The sequence below is a fragment of the Rhyacophila brunnea genome, unplaced genomic scaffold (genome assembly GCF_057557595.1).
Source record: "Rhyacophila brunnea isolate RB1 unplaced genomic scaffold, BYU_Rbru_1.0 scaffold_16, whole genome shotgun sequence".
Lineage (NCBI taxonomy): Eukaryota > Metazoa > Arthropoda > Insecta > Trichoptera > Rhyacophilidae > Rhyacophila > Rhyacophila brunnea.
In genome coordinates, this window is record NW_028232816.1 from 25752595 (window position 1) to 25773798 (window position 21204).

Consider the following 21204-nt stretch of genomic DNA (forward strand, 5'->3'; position numbering starts at 1 on the left):
AGTTCTTTTTATCTTGTAATTATTTACAAATGTGATTTTTTTTTTCTAGTAGGTACCTAGTTATATATTATCTAAGGTGTTTTCAAGTTAAATTTTCTTATCTTAGGCCAGTACTAGACTATCAAAGATGTTTTATAAAATACAAAAATGAACAGACTTTATAAAATTAAGTTTAAAATATGGACAACGAATTTACGTTGCCTTATATTATGTACATTTATCTTTTCAATCTTTTTTTTTTATTTCGTAATCTGGGTGGCAATTAAACATTTTTTTCTTGTGTTTCGTATTATATTTGCATTCTACAATTTTGTTGGTTAATTTCTTTCCGTCATCAACTTTGATAAGAGTTGTCAGATCAGTTACCGCCACCAGTGTTGCCATGTTTACTAAAATTTCTGATATGTAGTATTGGATAAAGGATATTAATCCCCATTGGTACCACTTAAAGTATTATTTGTAAAAAAAAAACCAAAATAACTGCTTATTTTTGACCACTCGCTCTTGTTACTTACTCTCATACTGTCATTTGCAAGATTATATTGTGATTATTCATCTATTTTAATCATTAGGCTTAGTAACTATTTTTTCAATATCTTTTTTACATATATAAAAGCTCTTTTTAAATAGAAGAAAGTTTTTTTCAACGTTTTTGTGATTTACCAAAAAAAGTATTCTGGATAAACATATGTAAATATCTATTAAGACCGTAGGTACTTCAGTGAAACGGCAAATAATTTTGAACAGTAGGTGCGACGAAATTTGGCACTCGTTGCCAATCGGAGACAGGGAGTCAAGTTGTTCGCACGTCGATTTGTTTTGTTATGGCGTCGGATGAATATATTCTTAAATCGTCTAAAGATGACTAAAAAACTTTACGTATTTACTTGAAAAGTTTAAAAAAATAAGTAATATAACAATAAACATAACATTAAATGGACGCATGTTGAATTTTTATGACAAAATTATATTTCGTTCGGCACGCGTCATTTGCACAATTCGCGCATCGCCTAGCCACGATCTTTTTAGACCATGCCTCAACTGAAGTATAGCCTTAATAATCATTGATAGTAAAACGGACCAGTTGTTTTCTAGCTATTGAGAAGAAGGCTTCCACTCGGAATTTATGTATACGTTCACTAATTGAGTTAAATTATGCATTGCTATACTAATCACTTCTGAAATCGTGAAATCGAATAGGTATATCATTATTTTATATATCGTTTACGATAACTGATTAATATTATTCTTACATTCTTTATTTTCGAAACTCGTAAACTAGGTGGTGCCAACCATACAAATAATACTAAGAATTTAGCGATTGAGATCTGCGATAACTATAATACTTTGGATGCAGAACTGGCTTTACTAAGAAAAATTATTAGAAATCAGTACTTACTTATATATAGATAACTAATAAAATCCACTGTAATTATTACAATGTTTAGTTGAACTTGCTTGCTTTAGCCGGAATTACTATTTTTAATTCCATATTATGCATTTATATAATATTTTATTTTACGTTTTTTGTCCTTGAACCTGCCAGATAAAACTGAGGGGCAGATAAACAACATTTCGACAACAGGATCTGACCCGCCCTGTTGTCAAATAATTTATAGTTTATTCATGTTAACAATGGAATACTAATTTGTTACTTAGCCGTAACTTTGTTTAAAACATTCTGATCACATCAGTTTTGTGCGGCTATGAAGTAGGGCTGAAAATTCCGGGATTTAAAATATTGGATTCGCGATTATTTTATAATAATTAATTTTTAAATATTAGTATTGTTAAAAATAGTACTTATATTATAATGAATTAATTATATTATATAAATAAAAAATGCTGATAAACAGTAAACGTTATGGAAATTGAGATTTAAGTTTTTGTAATAGTAATTTTAAAATTAAACAAAACAGTTATTATCAATAATGTTTTTGTCCATAATTTTATAGATATTATTACTTTAATCGTACCTGGTAATATTAGAGAGTGTTGCGTGAAGTTAGCGTTAGCGTTAACCATTTTTTTCGGGATTATGGGATCTCAACTTTTGTACATAGATATATAAAACTTCTTTCTTACCAGTGAACTCAGAAATAATGGGAACTGAAATACCTAACGGGTAAGGAGTGGCAGGTAACCGATCTCGAGCAGCGCTCGAAATGGAAAAATTTACGAACCGCAGCGCTCGACAGTTTTCTGAAGATTTTTACATTTACACAAGTTATCAAATCTTGTGTGGTTTTTTTTTCATAAAAATAAGTGAGTTAGATTTTCTATTATATGGCCTATCCAGCTCAGACGGTCAAATTATTTATTCCACGAGACGGAGCGATAATTTTACCGATTTCACGAACAGGAACGGCGCTCCGGTGCGTTCCGGTCCATTTCGAGCCCTGAATTCTCGAGTAAGGAATAATCCGAGATAAACTTAAACACGTGTCAAGAATACGTCGAATACTAACTGCTCTCGGTTTATTCATTGACGCTCAAGTAATATTGGTGTATTACACACACTATTGCACGTGTATAATGCGTGTTTCATTTTCGTAGGACACTCACACATTCAAAACCGTGCATCAAAATGTGTCTTGAATATTACATATCGGAATTCTGTGTATTATCTGTTGCGTGTTTTTTACTCAATAATAATAAAAATTTCTTCATTTTAATTTTTTTTTATGTTGTGTACCTACTTTAGTATAAATAGGAATCAAGAATATTCTCGTGATCGAAAGGTTTATCCAAAATTGCGCTCCCTGTTACAAAAATGTATTTATGTTACAATGATCTTAATGGAAATGTTGTATTGAAATTATTTTGATTTATCTATTAACTAAATTGTTCAACGGATTGAATGGAAATTGTTCAGTAAATTGTATAGTTTAATTAAACTGACCGTTGGTTATCATACAACTTATCTCCAGGCAGCCAGATTTTTTGCATATTATTTTTTCCCGTCTTTGCTTCTTATAATTTAAATACTTCAAACTCTAGTCACTAGACTAGTACATGCCATTGACTAGTGCATTGAAAACTAATTATTCCCGTGTCTCTTCTAGTAAATATTTTAAGTGTAGTTATCATTAAATTTTACTTGGCGTTTGTTTCAGGGAATAGCATGTTTATGATAAAACAAAAATTATAGTAATATTGTATTTTTTTCCAGACATATTACAATAACCAGCACCGGCAGGAAGATAAAGAAGTATACTGCTGCAGTCACGTTCCTCGGATCGGTCCTGGACATCTTGACAACTCTTCGGTTGGAATAAGAAGCGCTCTCAACGTTCCAAGAAGCACTAACTTTGTCAACGAACAAATACGAGGACACACGAGAGGAGTCTACGAAACTGACGGTGGTGAGTTCTTAATTCATGTATTTGTTGATAATATTGTATATATATCGTTTGATGTACTTACCAAAGTCAAGTGGACTTTTGTACTTGTGATCTTTAGTGCTTTAGTGTCTAGTAGTGCATCGCGTGATGAACTCTATGCGTGAGTGAGGATTCATCCATGCAGTACATATTACAAGAGATATTGTCGCAGTTAACAAATCATAACAGATCCTACTGATCTAGTTATGATTGAGGATATGCTGACATTCATTATCGCTCTATTGTTTTGTTTTGACAACAAAACATACATATTAAAATGTATATAACTCATTTAATGCTGAGTGGTATGATTCCTATAGTTATATGCACGTATAACCGCGTATGCAATTACATAATTGGATTAAATTAGTGTAGTTCTCTTCTAATGAATCTGCAATTTTAATTCACGTCTAGCTACTACCTTAATCAATAGACTAGAGTTTTTTTGCTTCAGTTTCATACATTTACATCTCTATAGAGTATAGAAGTAGGTTTTTTCAATATATTTACACCAATATCTCAGTCAGCAGTAATGTACCACCATGTAAACCTCCATAAAAATACAATATTACTTTGGCAACATTGTTTCTTGCAAAACAAACTAGCATTCCAAATTCAAATGAATCTATTATTGGCGCTATAAAAGTGAGTTGTCTTATATCTCATACAAACACGACAGGCGTGCAAACAAAAAAGGCGAAACACAAAAATCCAATGCGAAAATCGGCGTGAAGAATTAGTACTAGGTTTTTATTATCCCAACACGTTTTGACTATGATAATTATAAATGTACTGTTGTTAATAATTTCCTTAAGTAGCATTTAAAGCCGCTCCTCGGAATTTTTGAGTTGGCTAACGTCATTTTGCTTAAGTCATTTCTGTAAATAATATTGAATGATTTATTAATATATTCGAATATTTTGATGATTTGTGTTATTTATTGTCAATGCTGTAAGGCATACATAATTAAAATAACTGTTTTTTTATGATTATTTAATAATATAGCTTGTAAAATATTCATATTATGACTCATTTGATCCTTTTATTGTTTACAAGAGGGTTTTTGACTTTAAATATAAACATACATAAAGGAAATTATTTTGAAGGCGAGTAAAAATATATACCTAAAAGAATTGTTCGGTAGCGGGTTTAAAATAATGCCATTTCAGTTGCCTTCTAGGAGAGGCTGTAAGAAGGTTTAAATTTCTAGTGTGTGCAAGAAATATGGGATAGACATAAACATGTGTTAAAGAATATATTGTTTTCAATAGCTACGTTGTTCTTAAAACGTGCATTAAAGTTTGTCACGTAAACGAAATGCGCGTTCAATATTGGTAACACTTGATGACAATCGTCGCGCTTTGTATTAAATTCTCTTTATTTGTATGACCTCACCGTCATAAAGTAATAAACTGAATCTTTAACATGTTTTGTGTCCTATACGCATAGTCTCCATTAAATTTTCAGTAAAAATGAGTTACATAAAATTAGACGCTGTGGATGACCAGAGACAATTAAACAAATTTATCTTATATGGAGAACGCAAAAATATATACATTAGTTCCCCGATTTTTTGTATCATTTCTATAATATTGAATTTACGCTTATTACGTGATTCAGGAACAGTATTTGGAATAGTATAAGTATATATAGAAAATTTTATAAAAATGTGGTTAGATACGAAAAGACAATGTCATGAATAGGTGATTTCATACCCGAGTGTATTTTTTTAAATTGAGTTTTAGTCCATTTATTTTGAGTAAGTATATACTTAACACTTATATAACAATTTGTATAGGTAATTATTTTAATTTACACAGGTAATAGTGATAAAATCAATTCTCAATTAGAGGAAAAGAAGAAACCTTGATATTATAAAATCAAAAGTGGATTTGCATATTATGACATTTTAAAACATCCGTTCGAACAAATACCAACCACCTAGGTATATTGATCTGAAAATATGGAGCATTTCTCAAATTGGATATAATAAATGACAGTACTAACCTGTTTAATAATAATAAAAACATATCTACACGTATTATATAATATGACATTAAATTTGAAATTGTGGGATACTTCTCGTTTGAAAATACATAAAACCACGCAAATCAACGGACGCATTACAAAATTAAATTAAATAATATTTAATACAAAATTAGTAATTAACGGTTCGATCTTATTCAAATACTTTATTGGATGAATTTATTAGACAATTGTATATAAACAGGTATTTAACATATTACATAAGTTGACAGTATGAGATCCGATACAAGAGTGCCGTTATATTGGCTAGGCGCTCAATATATAGGTTGGTTACATTTGTTGTACTTCATACGGATAACAGTGGCGAAGGCTCCATACTAAGCGATTATTTAAAGCTTACCTTCTATTTTCAAGTATTTAATTTATATAAATAAATATCTATATTGTAGGACATTGTAGGTTATAATAAAAATATTGATTGCCATCTATCGTCGTTATTTATAAGTAGAGCTTTTAATTTAGTCATGTTTCGAATCAAAAATAAATGACGGAACGTCCAACGTGAGTGCTATTTTTAGAATTATTTCAACGATAATCCAAGCCGAATTTTCTACCGAAATTCAGTTGCCAACTTCATGCATGTCTGGGTTTTTGTTCGAGACTCAGAAGCGTTAACAGACAAGCTTATTCGAAATGTTGATTTGTTTATTTTCTTTGCTTATCTTTAAAAGCAAATAATAAATAATAAGGATGATTAAAAAAAATAATAACTATTGTGTTCGATCACATATAATTTATAAATTGTTATTAAAAATAAATATTGTATTAATTCGCGATTATTATTTAGGTTACTTCAGTCATAGACAAACATAACATGCTATTCACAGTTTATGTCATTTTGACATGTCAAAGCGGTGGTAAAGGTTTATTTTATAATACAAAATTCATTGTGTTACTGTGAATGTGGATAAATTATCTCATATTGTACCGAAATCATTCGCCAGTGCTTTAAATATATAAGTACCTATTTATTAAATTGTGTAGTGTCCCGGTAAAAAATGTGCGAACGATTGCATTTAAAAATTATCAAAGCTTGACCTTCCAAGGGTTCATTTAGATTTGAATACAGCAAAAAAACTTATATAAGACATTTTCACAACAATTTATAAATGATAAATATTTGTTTTTAACTGACAGTTATACATTAAACAAACTTTTTTGTTGGCGATGCGTATTGTTTGGTAAAGAAAGTATGCGTGGAATTCTACTGCCATAAGTGATTTAAATAATTTGACAAATTCAGCGGTGAAACCTATGACCAGTGTGTCGTTGTCATTAGTGTGCACCTATTCATCAGTAGTAATATCGTAAGTATTATCTTCTTATTTCCCGTAAGTTACCTGACAAGTGTGCTCTTTTTCTCTGATCTCCACAGCTTACCTCTTTCCAAAAGTCACCCTTCGCCACTGACGGATAATGATTAAGGGAGCTTCCCCCTCATCAATAGATTTTACACAAAAGCATCATAACTATCGACCCCATGATATACATCACAATTTATTAATACTTCTCTCAACATTATGGAAACATACTTACTCTTTAAAATCACACAATAAATCTAACCCTTAATCGGTACTTAATCTAAAAGGTATCCTTTAATTATTGAAATAAAAACATCCCTTGCGAAATTAACAATATAACATATTACTGTGGGAATCTGGTCAGTTGTTGACTTTCGTCGAATCATATTATATAATTATATTGATTTACATCTTATATCTAATAATATATTATTATTTTCATAACACTAATTGTACCTATGGATAATACCACTGCAAAATACACAATGCCAGTAACTTGTTTGGACAATAGCCCCTATTTAGATGGTGTACATAAGTTTACAATAAAATAAATAATACATGTAGCTTTTTGTAATATTTATTTCGCACTAATCCGGGGTCAGACCTTTCTTTAAAGTCATCAATCACCGATATAGGTTCAATGGTGTTCATATAATGTCAAGTGCCTACAATATGTGAAAACCATTGACATACTTCTTCTTCTTCTTCCACCCTGTCACGTCCCAACATTGGGACATAGGGCAAGCACAAGTTGGCGCCACTTCCCTCGGTCCATCGCCAACTCTTGCGCCTCCCGCCATGTCAGACCTGCAGCACGTATGTCGCTCTTGTAGCACCGCTGCAGGGTGAGGGAGGGCCGGCCACGGCGACGGAACCCTTGAGGCTGTGCCACAAGGTTACGAAGTGCCGCACTCTTTGGCGGCATCCGGAATACGTGTCCCAGCCGCCACGTAAAACGTCTCTTCGTGATAACTTCAATCACCGAAGGCTGTTGTGTCTGCTCACGAACTCGGGTGCTTGTAACGCGGTCGTACCAATGTACCCCTAAGATTCGGCGGAGACATCGATTCTCAAAGCTCAAAAGCCGAGACTCTTGAAGCTTAGTAAGATGCCATGTCTCACAGCCATACAGGAGCACAGGTAGCACGCACGCGTTAAACAGACGACATTTGGTCCTCACAGAATACAGCCTTGACATACAATATAATATAAATAACGATGTATTTTAAATATGCAATGTCGCCCATGGTGTTGGTAAACGAAAATAAATATTTTTTCGTATGAAACATTTAACGATTTTAATAAAATAAATTATGAATTATTTTTTTGTTAATATTTTAGTTATATTATCGGTGTTTGGGGTGCAACTTGTAAAAGTGTTTAAATTAGTCAATTTTCATCCTCCATCTATTGGACAAGTTATGAGCTAGTTATATTTTATTATCTCCCTAAAGGGCCTTATTTTTTTACACTTTTTTTTTCATAAAATTAATGAAAAAAGTGTCATGGTGCACAATTATTGTACTTGCCTCTAATTAAACTTTTAAAAATATGGTCAGGTAATTGCTAAAAAAAAATATTATTCGTAAAATTTTTGGTGTATTGATTTCACTATCTAACATTATGGAAGTTTCGTTATGAAAATAAGTGTCGCTCAACTCCCTTTTCGATCATAAATCTGTTCCAGTTGGGAACCTCTGTTTTATACCAATAACCTATATTATTTAAAAAAAAATCATGGAGTCATAATCACCAAGATCAGTGCTGTCGAATAGCTTCACAGCCACACCCTACTATTTCCATTCAATCATTTTCTTATTCCATTGTAAATTAACTCTTCTTTAATTAGCATAGTTAACTATGAATTAACATATTGAAATTATTTCCAATACTTAGCAGATAAATTTTTTAACTACCTGCTGAGTTCAAAGAACTAATTTGCTGTGTACTTACTTAAAACAGCGTTGCTTTAACGACTCATAATAATTTTTCCCATGTTATTTTTGAGAGATTTTTTTTCATTATAACGGAACGCTCATAACATTTTGAATGCATTTTCTCACGTCTCAATTTTTAAACTGTTATCATATTTTATTATTAATATTCTTTTCAACTGCTTCACATTTGCAAGCCAACTTTCACTCAACTAAACTTAGCCATTAAATAGTTTAATAATAATGTATAACATGTTACTTATATAATTGTAATAATATTAACGCAGGTTACATGCCTACGTATTAACATTAATTTTAAAATCAAATTTTATTAATTTAACACAACTATTTCTCTAGTATTGTTGTGAGCGCATCTATTCTATACACAAGACTGCTATCGGCCGCTACGGTAGCTATGGAGGGTAGTTTTGTATCGAAGTATAAGCGAGATAGACAGTTTTGACTGTTTAGACGACTAACTTATTGTAACAATCATAATATGTACTTCGATACAAACATATGAAAAACTACCCTCGATAGCTACCGATAGCATTCCTTTGTATAGAGATGCGCAGATCTGGATAATTTTTTCATTTCCTTGCGAATTATTAATTATCGTCATCGTTTTTATGTCAGTAAATATGACGAAAATATTCATATACCAAGTATTAATAGAAACAGTTTTCTTTGATTTTTTCTAAATAGAAATATACCTATATTATTATTATCTTACAGTACGTCCCGTGGTCAACCTTGGTCGCCTTAAGCAAACTTCTCTGCTCTTCTACTTAAATCACTTCTATCAATCGCAAATCTCTTTGAAACCCATCACGCCATTAAAGTATTGGTCTTTGCGCAGTCCATTTTCCACATGTACCATTAAATAATATAAATCGCTTTGTTGGTGGTTTTATTCACAAAAATACGTATCACGCGGGCGGTTTATTGCGGACTTTTTGATAAATCTGATGATACAAGGCTCATCAAAGAACATGTAGAAAGCACATGATTATAGTGAAATCTGCTAGATGCCATCCTCGCAGTTTTGGCCAAAGATCCTCCGCAAGATTCTCCGCTCAAACTCCTGTAACTTCTGAGAATTACTAAAAGTTAATGTCCTCGTCTCTGGTCCGTTGTAAAATACTGGTCTCAACTGCTTTTTATAGGCGGACATTTGTGTTTTGTGATAATCTAAACTTTAGAGGATTTAAAACGTTAATAGAGACTATTATAATATGCAGATGTGAGGGGTGGAGATAGGCTGTTAAGATTCGACATAAATAGTGCACACCAAACTTTGTCAGTCATAGTTATTTGTTTTCATTGAACCAATAATACAATTTGCAGATAGTGCTTGTTAGTTTTAAAAAAATAATTAAACCCTGCTAGACCAAACCATAACAGTTTAAGTATGCTATAGATAGGTTATCCGACGAAAACAGTGGATACTTTTTTAGTCATACGTATTTGTTTTTGTTGAATTAAGAATACATATTACATATTGATGTTAGTTAGTTTTTTAATATACATTAAGGCCTGCCACATATATTGCCACACTGTAATATACATAAAATATCTAAAATTATGGATGGTGCAATGTCATAATTTTAGATATTTTATAGATTAACAAATATCAACTATGGCTTGGATTTGGCATGGTTTAATTGATTTTTAAAAACAAACAAACACTATTTACATATTGTAGTATTAGTTCAATCAAAACAAATACGTTTGACTGACAAAGTATAATGTGCACTATTTATGTTGGATCAACAGCCTACCTCCACCCTTCGTCACTGTATTATAGTATGATATATTCAAAATATTTCAATAAATATTACCCATTTCGAACGTCGAGGAGCTCGAATCTACCCTTGCATTAGAGAAGACGGAAGTGCTCGAAAAGGTTGCATTTTTCAAAAAAAAATATATAATTGAATGAAATATCTGAATAAAATATCTTCATTCACTCATGGCGATATGGCAGCGAATGAGTAATCCAATAAGTCATATAAGAATATGCATGTTTACAATTTGTTGATTAGATGCAGTTACCGATAATTGCCGAATGATTGGGGTATCTACCGAATTGGAATGCGGCCAGTTGGATATGATCGTTGGAGGAATGACCATGGTCCACCTTGATGGGTCCACTCCTCCCATGACGATGTTATCGTTTACGAAGAAATAAATGTAAATTCTGACAATGGTGTAACGATTTCTTACTTTTTAATTCTAAACTCATACAATAGTAATGTTTCCTTATCAATATGTCAAGGTCGCGACGTTTTTAAAATATTTTAATTTAAATATTATTTAAATGAAACTCCTTTCTATAGACGTAGACGGAACGAGACTCATTCATATATATTCATTTAGCAAAAAACCAGTAAAATACATATTTGTAAACTGAAATATTTGTGGTAGATTTTGCATTCGCATATTTTTTTTTTAATTTAGTCAAACAACATCCAATTTTAAAGGCATTCTTATTTCAAACAACATACATTTTATAATATTTCTAAGAATATCGTTGGTATAACGAAACCCTATTATTTTGAGTACCTAAATTATGTTTTAAGATATTGATACTAAATAATAGTCAGTTGTCTAAATATGTGAATAAATAAAATATATATAGGTAATATATAGTTTAAAAAAAATATATATTTTGAACTGAACGAAATTCACTTTGATGGTTTTCACTAAATATGAAGAAATATTAATAAAAAAAATAATTGAAGATTTTCTTTCTTCTTGTGCTATCTAATACAAACCTCTACTCTGTGGAGGTCCACATATTATGATCCTATTTGGATCGGACATGGTCGAAGGAAGGTGTGCTATCCTCTATCAGCGGTCAGCCACCATCTCCATCACAGAATGATCTTTGCATTGTCGTCTGCTACCCGGAACAGTTCGTTGGGGCTGCAATCGTGCCACTCAAATAGGTTCTTATCACATACGGTGCCGCAGTTGAATATCTTCGGGGTAGCAAAAAATACGGCGTCTGCCTCTGCTACGTTACCATCCCTATTTTCTTGGATAATAAATTGAGGATGAGTATAAATTCGTCTTTTGATATGATGCAGAACTTAAACCGCGCTGTCATCGTGGGTGTTAATAATTTTTCATTTGTATATTATGTTGAGACGTATTTTGGATAACTTAGTTATATTTGGACCCTTATGAAGTTGGGTGTATAAGCAACCAAAATCACCTATCAACTTTAATAGCTCAAAAATGAGAGGAATTAACAATTGTTTATAAAAAACATAATAAAGTTCTACCATTTAAATCACCGTCATTTCAATTATATAGTTAGTCATTCGATTAATATACGTACTGTGAATCAATAAAATACTATCGACCGAAGGTACTTGGTGGAATTTGAATTTAAGTTTTGTAATATTCCATTTGAGTCGTTTTTTGCGACCCGGGTTTCACCTTTCGACAGCTTTATTGTGTGAATTTGTTATATAAGTTAGAGTTAACTGTACTTGTTGTCAATGTGTATTTGCCTTTTGGTGAGTGCATATCGTCGGTGTTTTGTAAAAAGGGCGAATCAACCATTTTTGCGAAATCGAGATTTTAATGAAAATACAATATGTACCCCACTAGCTTTGTTATGTAAAAACGGCGAATTTTTATCTCCACATGAAAGTTCTTAAAAACGATAATCGACTAAAATTAAATTAATTAAAATTACGAAATAAAATATTAGACCTTTTAAAATATTATATAATAATACCTATTATAATGACAGTATTCTTTCTAAGCTTTATTATAAACTTGCTAGATATTTATAATCATCTACAGGTAAAAAACAAATAAATGTCAAAAGTTAAAAATCCTCCTCCTGTAAAGTAGCATTTTGGTTAATTCACCCTTTTTACAAAACACCGACGATATTATAGTGCCTGAAGATGCCGAAAGGCGAAACTCCGGTCGCAAAAAACGACTCAAATGGAATAGTACAAAACTTAAATTCATTTGAATGAAAATATATTACATAAAGTACATAATAATTATCACAATTCTTACTTGAAACATATTTTACTGGATAATTTTAGTAAAAAATATATAATCTAATATTGTGTAGTTTTGATATGAGCCTACAGCTTTATATTATTATTTAATTCAAAATAGTGGATTATAGATAGAGCTGGAGAATTTTTTAACATTCATTATAAATGACTAAAGAATGAAAAATGGTTGTGCTCTAGATTCCCAACATAAATAACAATTTATTATTGAAAAACAATGATTCAACTTATGACATAGCCATTTTTGGCAGTCGTTTGTGCTACCACCGGCTAAATAAGTTAATAATTTATTTATTTATACATAATGTTTTAAACATTATTTACGACGCTTAATATTTTAATTAATAAATCTATTATTGTAATATAGAGGCCATTAACGTCGCGAGTCTAAAAATATTACGTTTCAGATAGTTTTATAAGTAGTAAAGTAGTATCAGAAAAAATAATGTATGACATGACGTGTAATTCAATTAAACTCTGACAGGTATTTAAATACGTCTTATGTACCACTGATAGCGTTTTCAATTTATCTTTTTTCTTGCCAGATTTGGCATTTTTTAATACAAATTTAGTTTGCGAGATTCGCATCTGGCGTATAGCGTTAAATCTAGCGTTTTTACATACTGCTTAAACAGCTTAAAACTTCTCATAATAAAGCTAGAATTCTCTACCAGATTTTCTTGAAAATTTACATGCTGAATTTTTGTACGATATATTTTATAAATAAAATAAATGCTACATACTAAATAGTGACTAAACTTCATACCTGCGTTAATTTTATGAGTTAGGCCCGTTTCAGATGGGACACCGGTGTCGCGCTCGATATTCTATAGGAGGCCTTTGTATTCGAATAAATGGGCCTTTGTATAATGTTTATGAATGCCCCAGAGCTAATGGGTCGACGTGTGTCCGGTACACTTTTCCGTCGGCCGCTACATTCTCAAGCCGCCAATACACTTGTTTTTATTACCGCAACCAGTTTTATGTTCTAATTTATAACGCGAAATTATGCGTTGACTCATTAGCTCTGGACGTTCATAAACATAATACAAAGGCCCCTTTATTCGAATACAAAGGCCTCCTATATTATATCGAGTGCGACACCGGTGTCCCATCTGAATCGGACCTCATTTTATAATTTGTAAATACACGAAATTCTTCGTCTTTCTCTGTTCTTGTAAAATAATTATGACATATTTTTCAAAATGCATGATATATAATATTATATTCTTCAAGCGATTTGATCTGCCCATCTCCATTTCGAGGTCTTGACACATTTTTGACGCATATCCATCACTATATTGGCTCTCGTATCCATTCATTTATTTTTAGACACAATGTTAAGAATATTGGTCATCAATCACTTTATGTTTAACTGTTTCTACTAGGAAACGTTACTAGCCATTCGCTCAACCCATTGGGTCCATGCATAGGATTCAATACACATCTATATTCATAAACAATATCTATCCATAGTTTCCCAAACTCATTTGGTTCACCGCCTCTCTTTTAAAGATATATTAACCTAGCGCCCCACCCCCGGGTAAAATTATATTCACATCTCATTTAATAATAAAATTGTAAGTGTACGTTTTTAATGTCACCAAAATATTAAGCTTCTTCACTCAATTTCTCGAGCGCGCTGACGCTCTTCATCTGCTTCACTTTCCCAGGAATATATCCAAAATAACCAGTATCTTTAGTTAATCTGGTGCGCGTCAAATCATATGTCCAAAAACTGCAGAATGCGTCTTAGATATATTGTCGAGAGCCGTTCCTTTATATGGAGTCTAGATGGTTGACTGATTCGTTCTGCACTGTCAAATAAATATGAAACAATAGGCGGCAACACCATATTTGACTCCGTTGCCCTCAGCGTCCATGACACATAATTTTCTTTTCACCATGTTTGAACAATCATCATCATTCTCCTCCAACTACCACTGGGATCACTAATGCCTTCACAGATATCTTCAGCGCCCATAGGGGAGTCCACACTGCCCATTTTTGGAAACCACTATCTATCCAAACCTACTTCACTGCAGCCACGAACTATATAGAGAAAGTGACAACGTCACAACGTAATGATGACATGAAAAAATCATACATGGAATGCATATATTTTTTTGTTTTGGTATAATTCTAGTTCTAGATAATATTGTAATAATCCAAACAAGTGATAGCTGTTTTTATCTGTCACTTTTTTGAATATCGAACACGACTTTGATTATTTAACATTCAGTGACGAGAGGCTTTCAAAACAAAAACAATCAAATCAAACACAATACCGGATCTATAAATCAGGCGGCCGCATGCAAATGGCGGCCATTGTTCCACGTTTACTTTCATTAATATGGTATTATCTCTACCGCGAATGACATTTTAATCTGGTTTAGCGTCCGTTGATTATCCCTGGACTAGTATTGCGATTTAATTTTTATTATTTTTATTACATCACGAGTAGCACCGGCAAACAGGTATGGGAAACTTCGCTGTCACTAGTAGAGCAACGGATGTGAAACTTTTGTACGCGGACTAGAATTCGGCAAATTAATAAAATGTACCTACATAAATATTTTTAAATAGATCTATAATGATATCAAAAGTATTTACTATGCAGGTCCTAGGTTCACGTGTTCTTGCGGTGGTGTAGTTTTGTTTTATTATTTTTATTTTCATATCTCACGTGTTCGTGTTCATACGTGGATAATTATTGCAGGTGAAAAAATCCCAGGACTATTAAAAAATATATATATAACATATAGCAAATAACGTTTGATAATAATAGCGCCACCAATAGTGTGTATTTTAAACTGTCTATACGTAAAAGTTCTGACTGTCTCGCTAATCTAATTCTTCAAGAGTAAGCGAGACACGATATTGTCATTTTATAATACTATTTGACAGGTTGTGTAAATCGTTTAACCTCAAAATGTGCGGTATACTTCGTTTTTTTACCGGCAGGTTCGCCACTATCGTTCTACTGCGCAGGCACAAATATCGAACAGTCCCAACTTAAATTTCAGAAGATTTTTTAAGTTTACACGTGCATTTTCTTGTTATGGCTGCGATAATACGTACTGTCAGCAGTAAACCCATGCACGTGTAAATGGGGAATAAGGCTTGAAATTATAGAGGCGATATTACAACGGATCGCAATCGAAGACTAGGTAAAAGTATACAAAAAAAAAACTAATGCTATTTTTAATAATTTCATTCTGCAGCAAAATTAATGAGATATGTACCACCAGTGGATTTATCTAATTTCATTCCTGGATAAAGCCGCAACCACAATGAAAAATCATGGAATTAAAATATTATTTAGATTTTCCGCAGTGATAATTTAACCGGTCGTATTTCGTATCTAACTTTTTAAAAAAATATTTGTTTTAGTCTATTTTTACACTATAAGTTCTTTACACTATAAGTTCGGAAAATATTTTCTCTACTAATAATAATAAATTACAATTATATCGAGAGAATAATACATTATACTAAGCTTGATTCGATATTGTCTGATACATTTTGAATGTTAATAATTACCAGATAAAAAGAACTTTTTATATACAACGTTTTTAAATTTTCTGTTCAATTATTATGCTCAAACTTGTACTTGATATGAAGTAAATAAAAAACAAACAAACAAACAAATATAGAATACTAAAAATCATTTTGATTTCCATAGTAACGCACGTATAAATTAATAATTTAGTTGCTAGGATCACCCCCTAGCAACCAATAATAGTGGAATGGATTACAGATTTCTTCCGAAATAACTTTTCATACAAAACAAAATTAACTGAAAATGAATTCAATTCTGCTTAAAGATGGCTAAAAGTATTAAAAGAATGCATTGGCATCGTGTTCTGATATATTCTAAAAGTTTCAAATGTTTATCTAGTAGGGAAGTAAGTTAAAAATCGATTCCAAGATTTGTACCGGACAAACAACCATCGGACAAATAAGAATACAAGCTAATAAAAACGTTGTAATAAAAATTACTTTCAACCTTAACACAAATAACTATCCAAAAGAATTTAAAGCAGATTTAAATAATATATACTTTAATTAAATTGTTATATCTATCTGATACGCATGTCGCGAGTCAGGTATCACTGAACTAGATGAAAGAATCGGTCACACGACTTTCTGTAAAGTCGGAGGTTGACAGTAGAGCATTGCACTTGCAGACCGATCTTACTGAACAAGTTTCAATTTTGTTTGAAATCAAGATTTTTCATGGTGATTTTCACTACTGTCGTTTGAAAGTAACAATAATAATATTGTTTATTAATAATATTATTATAGTAAGTAGGTATATAATTTTATTTTTAAATATACCATAGATAATAATATTCTTTTAAGGTAAAAAAACGATCAGTAGTCATTCCATGACATGATTTCGGATTTCGGTTGTAAGTTATCTTTTACTATCGACGTGTATTTCATGTAAATTGGATAATCTTTTACATTTAGTTTTGTTGAAATGTTAAGTTATTCCCATTCAATTTATGTGATGATTGATGTAGAGAAGTTAATAATGAGTATTAAATATTGATATTCCGTAAAATAAACCAAGTTACTTAGTTGTCGTAATTGGGTGTGATATACATGTTGTTTTACTATGATATATGAAGGCGTCCCCCGAAAAGGGGTCTATATGCAAAACAAAATTGTTCAGGAGAGGAAACAAACGTTTTATTCGATCATGCGGACTTTTGAGGTATATCTGTGATAATAATTATGTTTATGAAAGCACTCTTTATCATTGACAGAATTTAAGTTTTTTTTATTATTGATAATAAAATAGTATTGCTAATATCTCAAAAACTGTGGCAGATAAAATAATAAAACTTTCCAACAACGTGAGCAATATTTAGACCCGTTTTAGTTAATAAAATCACTTTTTGACATGATGTATTTATAAATAGACCCCTTTTCGGGGGACACCTTCATATCTCTAAATATAACGGTATAATAAAAAAACAATTTTGATATAATATTATATACATATTTTTTAATAAATATTTAGGTAAATCAGTATATAGTGGAACCATGGAGAAGGTAAAAGCGGCTTACGGTTATAGTGGTATTGTTTGCTAGAATGCTATCATTAAAATAGGTATTGCAGTCAATATTTCTAATATACTTGCGAATCGCATATGGGGCCTTTGTTGAAAGATTTTTCCTATAATAGCAAAAATATTCCAGAAATAAATGAATTGTGTGACATTCGAACACACGCCTTATGAACGTGAGCTGTTACCAATGTATTATGTATTTTTTAACGTAGAATGCTACATTCTTGAATATCGTGTATATTATATTCAGTACTGAATACAAAATAAATACAATGACGTCAAATTTAAATTAACTTCTGACGCCATCTATAAATCATATTAATTATGTCCTTGTCTTGATTTAAACAAATTACAAACACAATATGTAGGTACCCATTATTGATGAAAAACACGTCAGATAACATTGTTATTTTGCAATTAACTATATTTAGCGTTAGAATCGGAGTCGGTAGCTTAATGCTAAGAGTCTTCGCCCGCTAGTTGTAAGACGTGCGTTCTGAATCTATGTTATTTATTTTCAATGAAGAACGCTACACTCTTAAATATTCAGTCGTGTGTAATAAAATATTAAATTGCGTTTTCTTTTTTATAACAATTATATTTTTATTGTATTTAAATTCGTGATTCATACGTTTATCAGAAGTAATAAACTAAATTGCCAAGCTCTGAATGCCGTTTTGAAACTACCGATGTAATAAACACTAACAGCACCCAATGGCGCGAATCGGTGAAATTTCTATCGCGAAAGTGAAACCAGAGTATATGGCGGTGGGTGGGGAGGGGAAGAGAGTTGGCCATCGCTGAATTTATAATAATAATAATATGTAAATCGTCAGACTGGGCTTTAAACAATTCAATATAATTATAATTTACCCCATTCACCTGTTTAATGGAACGACTTTTCAATATCAAGTTCTAGTAGTCAAAGCTCACGCAATAGAAAGTCGTTTTTATATAGATGCAGTTATTTGGTAAGTACATTTAATTCCAGCTGACGAGATTAACACAAAATTTATTTTTCTGTTTCCTATCTTCTTCTTGAAAATGTTTATCAATCAATCAAATTTATTTATTTTACATATAATGAACATAACAAATTATAAATTCAAAGCGTTCACGAAATGACATAAAATAAGTGTTAATAATTTAAAAAAAAAAATACCGACAAGTGTGAGTTAATAATACAATAGGTTATAAAATAAGAAATAAAATAAGAAATTAAATAAAATAAAATAACAAAGTAAAAGTAGATGGAAGCACACAGAGTGAACTTTAATAAACCCTATCTTAAAAACTTATAAAACAACGTCCACCTAAATTCACCCTCACGTAAGTGGAATATATCAATATCCGAAGCGATTTCATTAAACATGGTTATTGCCCTCCCAATTGACATTACTAATGGCAGGTTAGTTCTGCACCGTGGGAGAACAAACAACGGATGCAACACTTTCTTCTCACGAAATATAGCTTTTATGTACATCTTATATTATTTTATGAAGATTATAAAACTTGTGATTAAATTGTCTTTAAGATTTTACATTAGAGATTCATTTGTAGCAAGCTTCGCGTATGTGTTGTGGGATTGATTTTCCACACCTGCACTGAGAGAAAAACGCGTTTATTTTAAAACCTTATAAGAAGTTTTTATACAATAAATCAGTGGCGTAACGAATTGCAAGGTCTACTGAAATAATAGATTAGCTTCGAGTTAAATAAAACTATAGTCCGCTTAAAACTTGCACGTAGATTAAATTAGTTTCTTGTTTAGCATTTGTTTTAATGTCAAAATGTTGTTTTTCGGAACCAATATAATGAAATTATAACAAAATAAAACAAAACCCTTTCTAAGGCATTAAGCTTACATAGTTTTTCTTTATTTAGTTTTGCTTTTATAATAATAATATATTATAATAATAATAATAATAATAAATAAAATGGCACAGTAATCTTGAAATGTACTTTTAAATATATATTTTTAATAAACATAAATACTTAATAAAATAGTTATTTTTATATACACAAGGAAAAAACAAACGGTTACGTGGATCTTAGGAATTATTCCCAAGGTAGATACTTGATCGGAAATTAAATAATGGTATATAATACAGAGGTAACTAAGAGTAACCCAATATGTTATGGAGAGGTGCAGATTGGATGATTGCGTACAGGAATAAATAAGAGTTCGAGCTGTATAAGAAAGAGGTCGCTAAAACATCAAATGGAATTGGGCTTAAGTAAGGCGTAAGTGTTTTATCGACCGAGGCAGCAACTAAAAATGCGCCCCCCTAAAACTGAAAATAATTCAACTCTTAATATAAAATCATAAATGAAGGAAAAACAATGAATTTTCAACAACCGTTACTTAATCGTAAGCAATTAATAAAACAATAAAGAGATTTTTGTTCGATGAAACATTATGTTTTACCATAATCATAAGAAGATTTGTTCTCCTCATAATTTGGTTATTTCAGGCTGCAATTTTCTTCACTTTTTATTTTTACACGTTGAACGAAACTAGATGTGTCCCTACCAAATGCAGAGCCCGGGACTCTTCACAGTCAAAGTCACAAAAAATTACAAATAATACTACTTAACTGACCAAATCAAACCACAATTTTCTTTTTTTATTAACAAACAATGTATGCAATGCTGCCAACGCTAGGTATATATTGTAATTACTAATTCAACTTCCAGAAAACATTCTGAAATCGCTGTAGTATAAAAAAAGTCTCGGTCCTGAACTTTGTGTCTCCAGTTGTAGTATTGTAGTAGTAAGTATTGACTCTTCCTGCATTGTTATAATCACCGTGGACGACCCAGAAGATGTTTGCCTACCGGAGTACCCCGTAGCTCCGTGGAGAGGTCTGGTCCTAATAAAGTGTCGTGCTCATGATATTATTATTATCTACTACGTTAAGACAAAAATGGGGTGAACACATTAATTATTATTGCAATGGAAATACGTTAATGTCCTACTTACTACCCCTACTATAATCGAAAACATTGTTTAATACATTTTTATTGATATTTAACCCTGATATCTAAATTTCAAATCACAGAAGTGTGAAATGAATCCGCAATTCAAAGTTTCTTGAAACTAAATTAAACATTAACCATTAGTAACTGCATAACTTTCGTCTATTTATAGATCTTTTACTTTAGCAGCAGGGTATATACCTACATAATTATTAGCCCTGGCCAAACTGGAATACATTATATACATTGCATTTTTAACAGTACTATTTTGACCGCAACCTGAGTATCAGTGCATGATTATAATATTGATTCTGAAGCCACTGATGAAATCCTTTCGAGACACCGTCGCGCCGTACAACAATACGTGTGTTTAATACGTAATTACGAATGTTAGGCCCATTTCAGACGGGACACCGGTGTCGCCCTCGATATAA

At 31.5% G+C, this 21204-nt stretch overlaps 1 protein-coding gene across 6 annotated transcripts in view; it reads left to right on the forward strand.

Moving 5' to 3' along the window:
• Hil (peptidase hillarin) overlaps window positions 1–21204 on the forward strand; it is a 154623-nt gene that overhangs the window by 35063 nt on the left and 98356 nt on the right. For all 6 annotated transcript variants that reach the window (XM_085943378.1, XM_085943377.1, XM_085943376.1 and 3 more), the window contains exon 3: window positions 3173–3365. In XM_085943378.1, the coding sequence (XP_085799504.1) occupies window positions 3173–3365 (193 nt within the window). The remainder of the gene's footprint in view (window positions 1–3172; window positions 3366–21204) is intronic.